The sequence below is a fragment of the Hydractinia symbiolongicarpus genome, chromosome 12 (assembly GCF_029227915.1).
Source record: "Hydractinia symbiolongicarpus strain clone_291-10 chromosome 12, HSymV2.1, whole genome shotgun sequence".
In the NCBI taxonomy this organism is placed as follows: Eukaryota; Metazoa; Cnidaria; class Hydrozoa; order Anthoathecata; family Hydractiniidae; genus Hydractinia; species Hydractinia symbiolongicarpus.
The window spans coordinates 11,736,132-11,754,191 of NC_079886.1; the positions used below are offsets into that span (position 1 = coordinate 11,736,132).

The 18,060-nt window shown below is 33.1% G+C and overlaps 1 protein-coding gene across 2 annotated transcripts; it reads right to left on the minus strand.

The window, feature by feature from the left end:
• Positions 1 to 216: 216 nt before the first annotated feature.
• Positions 217 to 10,779, minus strand: LOC130621972 (major facilitator superfamily domain-containing protein 12-like). 2 transcript variants are annotated; one of them, XM_057437360.1, is made up of 11 exons: positions 10,687 to 10,779; positions 9,660 to 10,182; positions 8,003 to 8,111; positions 7,121 to 7,229; positions 6,262 to 6,440; positions 6,100 to 6,192; positions 5,133 to 5,225; positions 3,653 to 3,826; positions 1,960 to 2,078; positions 696 to 823; positions 217 to 576 (listed from the first exon to the last, which is right to left on the minus strand). In XM_057437360.1, the coding sequence occupies exons 2-11, from the start codon at positions 10,163 to 10,165 to the stop codon at positions 290 to 292; spliced, it is 1,797 nt and encodes a 598-aa protein (XP_057293343.1). In that variant the 5' UTR covers positions 10,166 to 10,182; positions 10,687 to 10,779; the 3' UTR covers positions 217 to 289. The 2 variants fall into 2 exon arrangements, with proteins under 2 accessions (XP_057293343.1, XP_057293344.1); XM_057437361.1 differs by lacking the exon at positions 5,133 to 5,225.
• Positions 10,780 to 18,060: the final 7,281 nt, after the last annotated feature.

Genomic DNA, 18,060 nt, shown 5'->3' on the forward strand with positions numbered 1-18,060 from the left:
TTTTTGATATGACAGCCCCAACTCTACTTACTGATTTTTTCGGATTTTAGCATGATTAAATTTATTTCGGTAAGCCTTTTTCATTATCGCCTCTCCATGGTTAGCCGTGGTAGTGAAAAACCAAACATATTTTTGAAAAGTAACAAAATACCTTACAGCGTAAAGCGCGAAAGTGAAGCATGGTGATAACTCATGTGCAGTCAGAAATAACAAGAGTTATCTGTTCAAATTCGCATTTATTTGCGTTGCGTTTCTCCGTGGAATAAATGTATTTACAAAAACGGTATATTCACATGTTTATCAAAGTCATATTTTTCCAGGAAGGTGCATGAAGATCTGGAAACGAGATTGCCATGCCAAAATAAGTGGACGCGTCGATATTGACATATGACCCCACAGAAAGTGTGTCTACTTCATCAACATTGCTAATGTCACCTGCACACAGTTCGTCTTCAAATGTAAAACTCAGTCCACTGTCTGTTACTATTTCAGACGCGACATATTTTTCTTCTTTAACATTAACTTCTGGTTCCTCTTCTGCAAAATCAGTTTGAGTACATCTTTCTCGCGCATTTCCTGCGAATGACAAAGTTAAGATGTTATTTTTTGGTTTCAGTGTATCCTGACCAGCAAGCTTAAAGTTGATCATGTATAGTTTATAAAAAAGAATTAATAAATTGCAGATAATCTCTTACTTTTGCGAATGCATTTGAAGTCTGACGGAAACAAAAATACAACGGTCAACAAGCCAACGAATGCAAACACACCGGGTACCGACGTTTGAATTATTGTTGAATATAACTCGCAATCATTGCACGTGTCGCTAAAAAACAGAAAACAAATCCTGCATTTAGGTTCGCAACACTTTTTACGGTTGTGTTAAAGGAAAACACTATGTTCTGAACATTATTACAGAATTAGTCCGAATTAGTCCGCTTATTGATTTCCGCCGGCGAAGGCGGAATCTTTAAAATCGCCTGGGGAGATAGAGAGATAGATAGAGACAGTGCAGAGCCTGGACGCCTAAAACGTTACCAGGCTAAAGCTTAAATCCTCGTTTTGACAGTTTTTTCTGAGAACGAGGCTAAAATGAGTTTAAAGCCAATAAGAATCCTAACAGTGCAACAAATTGTTTTATTATCCAATGAACAATTCTATATTTTAAGTTTATATGCTATCGAATGTTAAAGCCCGTGCAGTGTAGCATAATGAAGATCGCCTTATAATGCGCCATCTTTGATGTTATTAACGCTTCCCTTTAATAATTACGTCATTTCCTTCTGTGCAATTTCGCAAGCACGTAGACTAAAGCTATATGCAGCAGAACTAATTAATTATTCATGAATTGTAATTTATAGAGGAATTGTTGACTTGAGGTTGGATATTTTTGGTAAAAGATAATGTTTTATAGCTATAAAATCGTGACAAGTGTGTTATAAAAGAAAAAATATGAATATGTAGTCTGAGAATAACCTTTCGTAACTAATTATGTAAAAAAAAGATATTTTCCAAGTTGTTTTTCAAAGAAAAAGAGAAAATCCATAAATTTTCAGCCTTGCCTGTGTTCTTATTTTGTTTTTATTGTTCATCAATATTCAGGTTTATCATTTTTCTTTTAAAATTGTTCTTATAGAGAAATGAAGTTTATGTAAGTTAAGTTAGCTATGATTTACAGTTACAATAATAATAAAACATTGAATTTTAAAATTTTGATGAAATTTTGAATCAATGATTTTGTTCCCTCATATTACTCAGTCCTCTTCAAAGTTCAGTACCTTTTCAGATTATTGCTAATGGCGGAAATCTTTAAGCCGCAGTTAATATTTCGACTACACTGTTTTTATCTATTAAAAGAATGGTTTTAATTCATAGAATAGTACAATCGTAATCTTTAAAAATCTTGACTAAAAAAGACACGTAACATTTATCAAGAAACATGCTAAAACGTATGATACTTACCTGGGTGAGAATGCATTGGATTCATATGCTGGTCGTAGTGTTTGTATGGCAAATATGGCAAAACCGGTTGTCATTTTGTCTGTAAAACTCATTGTGGAATATACAAATGCACTTGAATTCTGAAACAAAACATATATAAGAATATGTCATTGGAATGTTGATTTCCTCCATACAAAAATAAAGCCATTTTAACTAGAAGTGAGTCATGTTAAGCTTATTTTGATTTTAAATTTTAACCTGATTGAGTTCTTCGTTTAAAGAAAAACTTTGGTATTAACGCAGATCCTCGCTTTTCGAGTTGCCATTAAAGAAACAAGGGTATTCTAGCGTAGTCGGACAAATCCACGGGTTTACCTGTCCTTTTGTATACCATATTTCTTGTGCATCGCCACGGCAGTATCATTTTTGCGGATATAGACAAAATACAGCTTTTACTATAGAGACCGCTAATAGTGATGATTTTACTCAGACGTGTTCCCTCGTACATATTTCCTCGTGTTTACTTCACGCATTTTGTTCGCATGTTAACACTGTGTCACACATTTAAGTGCAGCGATTTAGTAGAGGTATGCAGTATGTCATAAATTGAGTAAAGCCCACGCAGCATTTAGTGTTTCAGGGGTAATATATTTTCCAAAACATAACTCTACCGCAACTTTAACTAACATGAAAATACAGTTTAAAAGCAGTTGTTAACCCGTCGCATAAACTGTCGGACAGCATTTCTTATTTTGCGACATAAGCTGCTGTAGAAGTTCAAAAATTAATCTTGACACCAAGTCTAGCGCTTAGTATAGGTAAACGAGAAAGAAATATAAAATAAGAAAGGCTATTTAATAATTTTGTGGCAGCTACTTTTATATTTTATCCGGAGGTAGGCATCTAACAGCAGCCACAATCACCTGCGGCATATATACATTGAAGGAATAATAATAAATAAGCCACTGACATTAAAATGCTCCCTCAAAATCTACGTTCGTAGCTAAAATCTTCAAATTGGTGGCTTAAGATTTGTGCATAGCTGAAAAAACGTGACAATATACTTACCTTAACATGTGAAAACATACAGAAATCAAATATTACATAAATAAACACTAAATACGACCATTTCCAAGATCAAAAACCCCTTCATGGCTCTGCTTCTGCATCGGCCGGGAAATGCCGGGTTAATTTTTTAAATAAATCGGGTGTCGCAATTGGTTACTACACGCGGGTGATTAAAACAAAGTCAATAAAAATATATCGCATTCAGTACTTTGTGCAGATATTACCATTTTGTGTAGCTGTGATACAACTTTTTTCTTGCTGACACACAGACAGAATACGAGTGTTAATAATAGCGACTAATGGTTGACCTGTGTAACATCCATTGAAGTATTTCATGCAGCATTACGTCTTGCATATAACTTCATTTTTCGGATATTCGTAAATTGGCAAGTAATTTATTTTATCGCTAAAAATCGTCTTTAGCAGACATTAATTTAAAAAAGTAAATTCATCAAAAAAATAATAACAGGTTGTTAAGACGTCTATGTCATTGTAAAGTTTGTAAAACTTCATATACCATAGCTTTTTTGATGACCTGTTTATTACATGTCATTGAATGCAAGGTCTGGGAGTATAACAATGACAAAAAGTTTACTTGAACCGTTCCGTAGTCCCTTTAGGGCAATGCATGATTATATATACTTACTTTATCCTTCCCAATAAGCTCAGCTGTTTTAGCTAATGATGTGACCAAAATAACAGAGCAACCGCTTCCGGCCAGCCACGCTGCGCCATACACTGTATTTCTGTATTCTTGCCCAGCCAAAAATAACCAAACAGTTGCACTGATGACCAAAATACATCCAAAAACGTACGTAAGCTATAAGTAAAACCGTCATTTACGGCTTTATTTTTTCTTTCGATTGGTATTATCATTTTAAAGAATACAATTTTAAAAGGGTGAACATTGCTAGGGATGGTCTGAAGATAAGTTAAGGATTAAATATAAATAAGAAATAATACAGTCTGATCTGAGTAAGAGTTCTTAGTATTATTTTAAGTCAGGATTTGAACTGTAGTTGAAGCGACTATAGTTTCTCTTTACTTTTACTGCTTAGACAAAAAGGAAAGTAGAGCCTTAATATTACTACAGTTAGCTATTGAAGATAAACAAATAACATCATAAAATCACATCCTCATTATAAAAAAAATGGCAAAGACAATGATTAGAAGAAGAGAAAAGCTTTGGCTCTTCCTATTTATGAGTATGAAAATTGCCAAAGCGCAAATTCGTTTTTTTCTCAATGAAAACGCCGCCTTTTTCTTTTCACCTGTTTTTTTTTTGTTCTCTTAAAAAAAAACCTGTCGTGAGCTAAAAAATTGATTTCAACCTTAACGCTTAAGACACTGTTTTAAGGCTTAAGACAGAAAATTCGAATTTTGGGATTCACACAAGCTTAAGCCTTGAAACTGTCTTAACCCTGTTATACCTAGTTTTGGGGGGAGAGGGGGTGGCACAAAGTGCCTGTGGCAATTTTAATTGAGCATATCTTTTTTTGTGCATGGCATTGAATGTTGAAATTTGTTGAATTTTCCTAACTTTTATTATAGATTCCGTCAAAAAAAAATTTTTTAAAAAAAATTTCAATTTCCTGGAATTTCCCGCCATTTTTGAACAAATTTGTCTGTTTTTCTTAGAATTCTTTTTTCAGCAAGTTAAAACAGTTTCGTTGAGTTGTTTTGTTCTAAAGTAGTTCTATGTATGCTAATGAATGTTTTTGTGTTACCAAGGATACATACCACAACGTATATATAATGCAGACTAGAATTTTTTATTATCAGAACCAGAAAATTTTATTTTTTAAAAAAATTAAATAACATCATTTTTGATCCCTATGACATCATCATTTTTTTTTTCTGAAATCAGTTTGTACTAAGGCATTCTACAACTGTGACAAGTTTCATCACTTAAGCGTAAGTGGTTTAGGATTTAGGACCCGCGGGCACTTTGTACGCCCCCCCCCCCCCACAAGGTCACAAGGGCTAAAAAGGCTCAGGTATAATAGAGTTAAGCCTTGATCACCTTAATGTAAGCCTTACGACGATAAGTGAGAACTAAGCTTAAAGTTTGTGAAAGGACTATTTAACAATAGTAATAAAACAGTCATAAGACTTGCCGCATTTACCTGGCCTCCGATACATTTGGTTACAAGTTTCATGAAAGAACTTGTAACCGAACCAGCTATTAGAATGATCAATGGAAAATAAGCAATGGCTTCCTACAAAAGAAAAACGCACCTAAAAATTTTTAAGTTGTTAATGAGTTCAGTCAAATATGAGGTACATTTTTCAGTACTTCAACTTTTGCAGAAAATTATTTTTACAAGCCCTTTCGCATGTAACATATCTGTGAAGGTTAAAGAACGAGATCAATATACGACATATTGAACAAGGTATGTGCGATAACTAGTTTATCATCATCATTCATCATTTATCTTGATAAATGAAACTGTTTATAAATGAAATGTGCAACATTCGAAGGCTTTGTTAGAAAATCCAGAAGAAATAAATTACCTTGAATTTTTCAAAACAAAAACGCAACGCATTTCGATGAGCGTATAGAATTTTAATTTAACGTTCCTGGTGATAATTTAAAGGGTGATAATTTAAGGTATTAACAATTAACAATTACTAAAGTATATTATATTTATTTTCTTTGGTTCACCGTTTCCCTTTGACGTTAGATAATGTGTTGAGAGTTTTGCCAAACTTTTTATTGAATGTTGCATTCTTTTTTTTTTACCTGTTTTTAGCGAATTTGTATTACTATTGTAGCTTATTCAATGCATTTTTCTTTTACATAAACAAATGAAATTAAGAACAATTCCTGCCATTACGAAAAGTGTTTCAATATTTTACACTTCAAATGTTAAAAACTGCACTCCGAATATAATGTATATCTTGCTTTTCTTAAACAATTACGTTCGATTTTTTGTGATAATGATAAGAACAGCTAGTAATTAGCAAACTGTATTAGCGTGTCTAAAAACTCATGTACAGCTATCTAGTCTTTCTTAAATTCCACATAACTACTTTCTGAGTAGCCTATAATATTATCAAAACAAAGTAATTGTACGATAGCATATTGTATACCTTATTAAAATGGAGAGCATCGGTCAAATAGTAAGGGAAATTTAACTGGAATATATTTACAGTTAATCTTGTACACATATACAGCAATCCATTCTAAAAAAAAGGGAAAAATAAATGTAAATAATGCTAAGAAGCTAATAATAAGGGAAATTTATAACTCACCTTGTATAACCGAGAATCTGCACACCATAATCTCCATGTCTTTTCGCCACAACTTCTTTGGATAATTTCTGCATCGTTAGGCAAGGCTGGGATTGCGTCCGCATTTTTAATTTTATCGTCCTCTTCAAAATTAAATGTTCTATTAGAACAGCAACACTTATAGTGGCTCTTCTTCTTTTCTAATAAAAATAGAACAATTTAGAGGGCCATCTCATGCCAGAGCATCTAGCATGTTTTGTACAGGCGAAATATGACAATGTTGATGTTATTTTCGTTACAAGGGACTTTCGAAATAAAATTCGTCATTTTTTGCAATTGGAACGGAAACAAAAAAATCACTGCTTTTGACTATATTTGTGTTAAAGCTAGGCAAACTTCTGACCATACAAAGGGGTGTAAAACTATGTTAAGTTGTTGGAAGTTTTCTTCTCTTTTCGCAACAATAATATTAAATCTCAACAAGCCTATAGGTTCACTATTAAATAAGTTTCTACTCCTACGTTTTAAATACAGATTATTTTAATTGACAGGCTTTGAACACAGAAATTTTAAATAAAAGGCGGTGAACATTTCTGAAAATTAGAAGACACTTTTTAAATACGTTTACATCTTTTCGTTTTCAAATATTGTGATCAGAACGATTTCTTTAGGAAATGTCAATTTTCGTAAAATTTGTTTTTGCGAAAGGGCACTTTTAATTTATCGGGAATTGGGCCAAAATTCACAGAAAATTCTTCATTTAACGGACGTACGTCCGACAAGTGCAAGGTAAAGTAAGATATTTACAATACCAAAAGCAAATTTACAAAACAATTAAAAGAAGAGAGGTATAAACAGAATTAAGATATTGAGTTCCTACTTCTGTTAAAATTCTCTTTCACCAGCAATGTACATTGTGGTTCTTTGGTTCCAACATGGAAGATAAGTGAGAATAAAAACCCAACTCCAACTACAATGAATGATAAAATCTGAAAGAGAATTGAAAAATAATTAAATTTATTAATTAAAATCTCTATAATAATACGCCAGTTCCGTGTGTCTGTCTGTCACTTTTGCAAAGTCGTTTATATTTTTGATAATTTTCTTCAATAAAGTCTATAAAACATCACCTATAAAATTGTTCTGTAATTTATCAAACTTTGACGATAAAATAATATGAACGTCAATGAAAAGTACATTAAATTAATGAAGCCATTAATTATTTTTCACAGTGTGGGTAACTAGGGACCAGCTAGGACCAATTTGTATAATTTTCCCAAACCTTGGTCCCCAAATCCGTTTCCGAATAGACGGGTTGATGACGTCATCAAAAAACCTTTTAACCCTAATACTCTGCAACCGTTTGTCAAAAGTACATGATCCTATTTTCTTGATCAGCGTTTCAAGAACTATACGATAAAGGCAACAGGTCTACAAATTTCCAAAAAAAAAAATTGGGGGTTTTGACGGGCCATTGCTGACGTCAGCAAACTTTTTAAACTCTTATATCTCCTTAACCGTTCATCAAAAGCACATGGTCATATACATTATTTTGATCAGAGTTCCAAGCTCTTTACAATAGATACTACGGGTTAACAAAATACTAATAATAATATCTATTTGACTCTAGTGCATCTGCATTAATTAATTAAATTCTCGTTTTAAAGTGTATTTCTCGTACAATGGAGGAGCTATTTAGCATAGCGCAACGCTTCTGAAAACTCGAGCATGGAGAGAAATATATTGATTGTTTTTTTCTTACCATGAATTGTTTTGACACTGAGGTACTGATTTGATCATCGTCTGTTGTGCCAAGCAGAAACCATACTACTCCATAAATAAATATGCCACATGCGAAGGTTAACCCCGATCTAGATGATATTACTTGATTAATTTAGTACATTTAAATTTAAAAATAAATGAAAAACATGGAAAAGCTGTCTCTTAACAAATCAAGTTTATATCTTCCTTAAACTTTTTTTTAATGTCTCTTGTCAAAACCTTCTCAAAGCTAGCCCAAGAAGCAAGAAAAGCTCTGTCACTTCTTAGCAGTAACATGCACAGTGGTGTAGTTAATGAGTGGGCAGAGGGCGGGATATTAAAAAAGTCCAATTTAGAATTTTTTTAGAGAAAGCCGAAATTGATGCCTACACCATGGTAGTACAAAAATTTTATGTTCCCTTCCCTTATGCAAAAAACCTGCCACTACATCTTTCGTTGCGGTTTCCTAAAGTTACCTTATCGAGATGGATATGTTGACGACTTCTTGACTCAACTTCTTCATTAAGAATAAATCAATAATTAAAAATTCAATCTTCATTAGATTAGTATGAGTTTGTGATAAACTATTCACGAAAGTGTTAAAATCCATTGTGAACTGCAGTCACGTGATATACATATATTTTCAGGAACCGGAATTTTTATTTAAAGTAAATCATTAGTCATCTGACCGATTTGTCTAAAACTATGGATTTCCAGTACCTAAATGATTTGTAATTTAAGCAAGTAGACAAGATTGAACGTAAGTCTAAGATATCGTTACGTTGGTTAATTCTTGTAATTTTAAAACGCGAGGAACACATTTTACTTACGCACAGCGTGAAGATTACTATGAACGGACCAATAGCTTAAATTAATACATATGTGCGTAATATTACAATTGTTCTTTTGCGGATTTTCGCGAAATATGGCCCTGTTCTTTATTTTGACGAATAAAGCGGTTCAATTTGTTTTATAATGTTGGGAAAGATATAATTATTTATGATTTGGTATTAAAAATATTTATGACAATTTTTAATGGCGATTTTCTAAATACCGGAGAAATACCAGGCGGAAAACTCCAATTGGAAATACTCACATACAAAAATACTCTTTTTTTTCTGGTCTCAATTATAGTGCATACTAATAAAAAGCCTCTATAAAAAGTTTAAACAAAAATACAAAAATGCTTTAAACGGTGTTGTGGTGTCACTATCTTAACTTTATAAGGGACACTGCGGACTCCACATTGTAGCTATGTATTTATGGCTTAATTTAAATGACTCTCTTTTCTGAGAGAATATTATGTTATGAACACCGAAAATGGCACCCTTGGGTTGCAATGTACAGTACAGTGGTTGGAATTGCAATAAAAATGGTGGCAATAATTGCTATTGACGTTGCTATACAGTTAATTTGGCAGTTGGCCACGGAAAATATTAAAATGCAATGCTCAAACCAGTTTTGACCAAAAGTTCTATTGTATTCTGAATTGGGTTTTTAAAGTATGGAATTTTTTGAGGCCACTTTCCTCTTAAGAAAAATCTAGGAATTTCTGAGTCATGAGAAGCCATGGATGAGATATCTAAATGACTAGGTGAAACTGAACTTTACGCTCTAGAAAAAAGAAAATTAAAACATGGTAACCTATCAGCCATTACCTGATGGAATTGAGCTCCACTCTTTGACTTTCCTTTTTTGAAATCTCTGGGATCAATGACAAATGACCAATCTGTGTTGCGGCCCACCCAAATTGAAACAAAATCACAAAAGCAGAGTAATACATAAGTTTGATCACTTCTGATGATTCCGAACAAGGTAAACATGAATTGAATATAAAAGGAAAACTAATCAATACACATATGGTACCTATGCCATGCCAGAGCTTGCGTTTCCCGTACCATCTAATTCTGGTCCTATCACAGCCGTACCCAACTATTAAGGTGGATAGTCCATCAGCTATTTGACCAATCAGCATTAAAAGGCCAGCTGTAGATTCTGTTAATCCTGCAACCTTGCTCATGTATACTAGCATATAGCTAAACCAACAATTTGCACATAAATCGTTCAAAACATGACCAACGCCATAAAATATCTTTTGTTTTAGACGTAATGGAGGTCCAGTGTATGGTTCGCACTCTTCCACTTGGAAGGATGCGGAAGCCATTCTGTTTGATTTGAGATCTAAACATTATAACAAAATTCATCTTGTGGCTTTTAATTACAACGCCATACTATCTGTACCTCGCAAATGTCAAGTTATTTACGGTAATCAAGCCATGCACACTGCATTTTATGAGTAGGAATAAGCAAGCAGATAAACCGTGTATATTTCAATTCTTTACATTTTCTTCATATTTTATATGTTTTGTTTTTATTTTTAGTGAAAACTGTCATAAAAAATATATTTAATTTTTTCAAATACTTTAATAATTTAGTTTTCAGTTCAGGCATCTATTTAGTTGATATATTCTTCATTGGCATAAGCAGTAAGGTTAAGTAGAGCAAATCGCTGTAATTTACAGCATTAAGATATTCTAAAATGTTCTATCAGACACGAGATATACAAAAAGACCTCAACTGCAATTTCGTCCTGGTTTCATGCTTCTTTTAGGCAATGTTTTTTTCTTGTACGTCGTCCATCTTAGTGTTTGTGGAAATAAGAGTTACAAAAATTATAACACTAACCTTGTTTCTCTTCTTATTGTATAACCCTAAAATTGTCGCGTTTTCTTTTTTTTCTCCATATCAAATTGATCAACACATGTGAATAACTTTCAAAATAATTATTGATTGTAAATAAGCACAAGAATGCTCAATAATTTAGATGAAAATTTATAAATCATTAAAAATTGTAAAAAATAGCTTTGGTAAACAGATAGATGTATTCACGTTTCCATTCAGATTTGCAAGATCTATACTGTGAATAATTTAATAGCTTGACCGCTAGTTGAATGAGCATGAGAAATATACAGCTAATAGCTGACGCATTATTTTGAACAAATTCCTTGGGTATGAAAGGTACTAGTTATCGCACTCCACACAAGGTTGGCACTGAAGAGATCCCTGTATTAGACGGTCACTGAATATCGCTCTCCTAAGGAACAGGCTGCCATAAAAAGTACTCCGCATGTCTCAGAAAAATAATTAAATGGGCTACATAACGGTACCAAACATGATCTGTCTATGTCTTGTCCTCTGTCACCAATTGCGGCTCAAATTTCCAGAAGCTGATTATTTGTTGATTAACAAAAAAACTCTATTCAAAACCGAGTCGTCCTTTACAGGTTAACTATTCTTTAGTAAATCTGCCGTCGCGGCGCTGCAAAAGTTGGATTTCAGCCTGAGTTATGAAAGGGAGTTTGCCTAAACTGAGGAGGCAAAATGAAAGTGAACCCTTTATCCTAGGAGGATAGAAATCGAGAAGGAAAATCATCTTATTTCGCAGCTATTGAAATCTATTCAAATTCTGTATTGTTTTTAATAACGATAGAATCATAGGCTCGTCTCACTCGTCATACTCTTTTTTGCTGAAAATATGATCAAAGTGATTTTCTCCTAACAAGCAGAGCGCGGGAAAACTACAAATTGGAAGTCAAATTGACCTTCATTGTGCTTCTTTTAGGAATTAAACGTTGTAAGTAGTTGTATCTTGGGGTATCAACAAATCAAATGAGAAAAAATCGTGCGGAGGACCTGAAATTTGTCATTTTGAAACTTGTCGAAAGTTAAACGTGTTGTAAAATGATTACCAAAATAAAAACAAACGAAAAGCGGCTGTAATGGGATTGGAATACGGGTAATTCAGTAGTGTTTTAAGTTTGGAAATTCAGTATTTTGTCAGATATTATTTGGTGGAACTTTTTTGCATAATTAACGAAAATTAAAATTAAAGGGACATAATGCCGCGCATTATCACTGCAAAAGTTATTTAGATTTGTTCACAGAAGTTTGCTTTGGGAAAAAGCCACCTATGCGAGTTAATTCCACAACGTCTTTGAATTTTCAAGGTATTATAAAAACTTGTTTTAGTGTTAAGGTTGCCACACATAAAGGAACTAATTTTATGGTAGCTAACAAGTTAGCTACCTAGCAAGGTAATTATGTGTAAGACCGTGTGCAAATGTTGATAAACAAACCAAAAAGAAGATTTAATTTTGGTCAAAGTGATTTGAAAAGTGACGTAGTAAGCTACATTTAAAGTTAAAATGACGCACAGAAATTTCAAAAAAGTTTTCTGATTTGTAAACGTCTCTACGTTCCCACTTTTTGAATGCTCGTGGGCATGCTCGCGTTCTTCTCCTGATTTTTCTTCGTATAAACAAGAACGTTTTTTAAACTTTGTTGATATATACGGGATGTCAACTTTTAACAGAACAAGGAGCTAGCTTTCGAAATTGAACACCCAGAAAGAGCTAAACGTAGAAATTAGGCGTTTAGAAAAACTAGCTGTCGATATTGCTACATCAACTAGATAGATTTTAACACCAAAAAAAACTAGATCTGTCGGATTTTAGATCTTTGAATGAACAATTGCCTATTGCTTTATAGTAGCGCCTGCTGTCTATTTTTATTATCTAAAAGTGACATCTCCCATCGGTTTTAAGCGCTTACAAGGGTCTATTTTTGACAGTCAAAAAGGCAGATGTCGAATTTTAACATCCAAAAAAAGTATCAGATTTGAGCTCTTAGACCTGCCAAATGTGAAATTTCAACAGTTGAGGAAGCTATAACTATCAAATTTGGAAGATTACTAGTAAAATTACCAGATGTCAATAATTGTACTTGAATACCAGCCGAAAGTTTACGGGGTTCTGTAAGATTTAACATGAAATGGCTAAAAAACAATTTTTTTACCTTAACTTAGAAATTTAATGTGTTCAATCCGTATCACAACAGCGAGTGGTTAATACTCGGTCGTATCACGACAGCGAGTGGTTAATTTTAATACTCGGTCGTATCACTAAGCGAGTTCTTAATACTCGATCCTATCAGAACAGCGAATAGTTAATACCCGTTCGTATCGCGACAGCGAGTGGTTAATTTTAATACTCGGTCGTATCACTAAGCGAGTTCTTAATACTCGATCCTATCAGAACAGCGAATAGTTAATACTCGTTTGTATCACGACAGCGAATAGTTAATACTCGGTATGGAGTCTAATACCATATTGTATTATAACAGCGAAACTTTTTATCGTCTCATGCGAGTGTTTTTAATCCTGATTGGGAACAAGACAGCGAATAAGGTTTTTATTTCATTGTTTTCCGTACCATGTCAACGAGACGGGCATCGGCAAAAAGGCTTTTGCCAGTAAAGAGGTTTGCTTTACATGTGCGACTTTAAGATAAATTCATCCGGACGCGCCATGTATTACAACTGTATTACTTCATGTAAAAAGAATGTACAGATTTTCGCTGATTGTATTTCCAAAATTGAAACTTCGTGTATGTGCAATAAAGTGAAGGGAAAACTTTGACAAAAAAGCCTGAGAACTAGGCTCACTTCATATTATATATTTACCAAAACCCTTCCACCAGATGTTACTATTTTTCTGGCTGGAGCTCTTTCATTAGGAAATCCATGTTTTTTTGCTTATTATCACCATTTTTATTTAATTAGGATGTAATTATTTAGGTTTCAACCACAAATAAAAACTCCCACATGTTACGAGTTAAAACGTCGAATGGCAAAATTTTGCTTTTGTTGTGACTGGGAAGCAAAGCTGCAAGGAAAAATTTTAATTAACATTCGACGCTTTATCCGTTACTGCCACCTGTTTTCTTGTTCGTTCCCCTGTATTTTGTTGTTCTTTGAACCCGTAAATCATTTCGCTATCCAAAAAAGAGACACTCGCGTAATGGTCTCATTGTATAAATAATAAAGTTTAACAAAGACATGGCATAACAAGACACGCAAATGTAATAATATATTCTTGCTTAACATTAAAAAGGTAAGAACTTTATTTTTTTCTTTGTTTTTAAATGCAATGTTTTGCACAACGAAACATCAGCTTAAAAGAAGCCATGTTAAAACGATGTGTAAAAAAAAAAAGAAATAGACTAACACAGAGCATATATAGCGGCGTAATACCCTCTGTGCAAAACAGGAATATGCATCATTCGTTAAAATAAATCGCCCCAAATACGAAAACTTTCTTTATTAGTGAAAATGTACGTTCATCATATTTATTTTCTTCTTGCCATATTTTGAAAACTATTTGTTTCTTCTGTGCAATTCCAATAAACATTTTTATCATATGGCTAGATTTTTTCTCGCACTGTGATTGGCCATGGAGGTATAAAACTTTTATACCTCCATGGATTGGCTAATCTACACGAAATATATGCTATATTTTTGTTTTCTACCGAGAAACGAGTGCAATTTCTACTTATTTTTCAATTATACAGTGCAAAAACCTGATATTTTTTTCTTTGATTGGCCGAAATAGCGTGCAAAAACTTGTCGGTAAATTTGTTACATAATTTCCCCCTTATAAATAACAAAAATGATTTTATAAAACAAACTAACAAACAATCATAAATATTTAGAGTCAGTACAGATTTTAAGTTTAAATGTGACTTTAGGTTAGTAATGTTATATGTATAGCGCGCTCAACTTAACTTAACTTAACTTCAACTAATTTGTATAGAATTAACATAAATATATTACTCTAAAAATTTATTCTCATTAAAACGTGACATAAACAAGCTTTTTGATTTCCGTCGCCGCTATGCGGGGCGGAATCTTTGAAATCACCTGATGGAAGATAGATATATAGATAGAGAGAGACAGCACAGAACCCGGACGCTGCTAAGTTTTTAGTCCAGGCTAACCGCTCGGAAAATTCCGTTTTTTCGAAAGCGAATGAAGATGCTTTATTTTAATCTCTGTCAATTAAATGGCTAATCTGAACAGAGAGTGTACTCTTTGTGTGGCCAGAACATTCCGTGTGCGGCCATGATTAAAAGTCCTTACATTTTGTTGGTCGCCCCTTGCTGGTCTCTTTGGTTTAGGGGTAGTAGCTTTATTGATGGGGAGCTAAGCACTATTTTTTAAATTCGTGTATTTTATCAGGTAAGAATTATTTTGTATATAGCTAAGTGAAAAAGGTGTGCTGGCTAGCTAGCTATCTCAATTTTTGGTACTTACTTGGATCTCCTTTTGATTGGTGCTGACATACCCCTTTTGATAGTCATGAAATTACTTACTTGCTAGCTAGCTATAGAGCTAGCTACACAAAATTGTGCTTTGATTAGAGTGCCTTTTTTTTCTTAAAGAGAAAAAACCTTTATCCTGCCTTGCGTGGTCCTTCCATGACTGGACACCCAACTCCTGTTCTTATGGGAGGGGGCTAAAAATAACTTCCAAATGACACTTTGTGTGACTACTTCTATCAGATAAAAAGATATATATATATATTTGCACAGGATTTTTTTTAAATATTTTGCAGAAAAACTGTTGTAACGTGACAAAAGTTTATTGTTGCTTGCACTGAGCAGTCGGTGAACTGATAATTAACCTGTAACAATATATAGTTAGCCGATGCAGGATAATTAGATGCTACGCCTATTATAATTAGCCGTTGAAAGCTTCTTTGTGTTCTTTACAGCTAACTGCGTCTTTTCATGTTCTTTCTTGAAATCAGAATAGTTTTGTTGTTTAATAATATACACGACATATGTACTGCTAGCTACAGTAAAATTATAACTTTTTTGCAAAAAAACAAGAAAAGTCTTGTTCTTTTTCTTGGTTTTAATTAAAGCACAACTTTATGTTGATCTATATAAATATAGATGGCTATGGGAAGATCGATAACGAAGAAAAGTGAAAATTTAAGTAAAATGATATATATCTTATAAGTAGCTGTATAATAAGAATATAATTATTCTGCATAGATAAATAGAATGTCTGTATATTTTATATGGCTAGCCTTACAAATTTTGTCTATTATTTCCAGGAAAGGCCATAGCTTAGATAGGGAGTCCTAGAGTATTTAATGCTATGCAGATCCAATTAGTGTCCGCTCTGCCAGACAACTCCCTGCAGCATCCAACAGCCCACATGTGTGTCATTTCCCCAATTTCTCTCACATGGCTTGGGTTAACCCGGGGCTATGGTAGCATTCATTCACCAATATTGAATTGCCGCCAAGGGGAATAGACAATATTTAAACAACCTGGTTTTAATGCAGTTTATGGTAAAATTGTATTCTTGTTTCTTATTTTTAAAACGTGCTTTCTTTTTCAGATCAGCTGTTATGAAACCATGCACCATCAGCATTTAAACAAATCTTCAACAAGAGAGTAATTTTAAAGGCCTAAATACTGAAATATTCAAATGCTAATATGTATTTATTGCTGAATTAATAAACAATGAACTACTTCATCATTTAAATTGAGCTCGTTCAGAAGTTGTTATATTCGAATTGTCAAGTTTCTAGATAGCAAGTTTTGTATTCTGGAATTTCCAGAACTTTCCTGATCATTTTTAAAAATATCCAGTTAAAGTTTTACTGTTATTTTAGAATATAGCTATGTACAATTTTTATTTTTTATTTATTAAGTTGTATTTTAACATTTCAGGTTAGTTACAAAAAATAGTTGAGAACTGTGATACTCGTGATTTGTTCACCCCATATTTATCCGTTTTCAAGGTCTACTTTAAATTTCAAAATCTTTAGACTAATGACGGAAATCTTAAAGCCGCAGGGCTTCTTGTTTCTTTTGAAATAATTACCATCTTTATCTTGCAATAAATTATTTCGCTGTTGAACCATAAACCGTGATTGAAATTGGACAATCATCTGGCGAGTATATCAAATTACAGTGATTTATGATCGGTTCATATGATAAACTAGTTATCACACTTGTTCTCGAAAAATATCGTCATATTTTTTTCTTTTTTTTTTCTTGTTTTCGTATTTCACTCTCCTAAAGGCTCGTAAAAAGCGTAAACGATCTTTTTCTCGGCACTGTATGATAACTCCTACTTTATGATTTGCAAAATTAATTTCACGAAAACATCCCCTCTAGAGAATTAGTATCATTAATCTATTGTTATTTTAGATTACAATGAAGCCTTTGAACTTCTACGTTACAACATTCTTGATCTTTTGCACTTTTGCAGTTTACTCGATGCGTATATCAGGAGTGTCACAGGAGGAAGTGTATTTAAATCCAACTGAAATGCGCAGTACAATAAAAGACACAACGTCACAATATGAAAACACAGATAATATAGTGAAAAACATTCAAGCCATAATAAAGGATAGGAAGAAATTGTTAGAACAACTTAAATCAAGCGGTAAAAAAGCTGAATCGAACAAGTTTAAAGGATTGTGGGGAAAACGTTCCCTCTTTGGTTGAGTACCAAAACCTAAACAGTTTTAATGTATTTGTTTATTTACTTCTCAAAAATACACTTCTCTCAATGTTTTAACCCGCCCTTAAAGCAAAGTAGCTTCGCTTGCCGACCTCTTTTATGTAAGACATCTACATATCAAAGAGGAATGTCCGATTGAAGCAACGCTTAATATGTAAATTTGCTCTTGTAAATAATAAATAATAAAACATTTTTTTCTGTCTTGTGCTTCCGCCCATCTTCGCCTATTCTTTATCAATTATTTTGCATAATATTCTTCATTGGATCAAAAGTTTAAACCTGCAGCATTTTTTTCACGCGTTTTTATTATTCTACAGTCAGATTTAGGTAGATTCATAGTGAAGTGATTCAATTAGAACTAACGCCCCTTAACCCTACTCACGTTTTCCGAATTAAATGTTTTTTATAATTTTATAGTTTTATAATTTTGATGTTTTGACTTTAAGATCATATTTAACATCATTGAATGGGTGTGTGTATAAATTTTAAATTAATCCGAAATGTGAAAGTGTTGGTTGTATTATTATTACTGTCAAAGTCTTCTCAATTTTCGACTTGTAGTAATAAGCCTCGGTTTCAAACAGAGGTCAACTAGCACAAAATTAAAAAAAAAACATGTTTTAGCAGTTTATTTGTTCCCTATATGAATCTTAAGATTTCACATTTTATCAAGTTTCA

Excerpts from the sequence above, each read along its gene's own strand:
- LOC130621972 (XM_057437360.1), bottom strand. The coding sequence starts at position 10,165 with ATGGCTTCCGCATCCTTCCAAGTGGAAGAGTGCGAACCATACACTGGA. Across the intron at positions 8,112-9,659 it reads GTGGAGCTCAATTCCATCAG|ATCGGGGTTAACCTTCGCAT; the intron begins GTAATGGCTGAT and ends AATATCATCTAG. Across the intron at positions 5,226-6,099 it reads ATGCTCTCCATTTTAATAAG|GAAGCCATTGCTTATTTTCC; the intron begins GTATACAATATG and ends TTTCTTTTGTAG.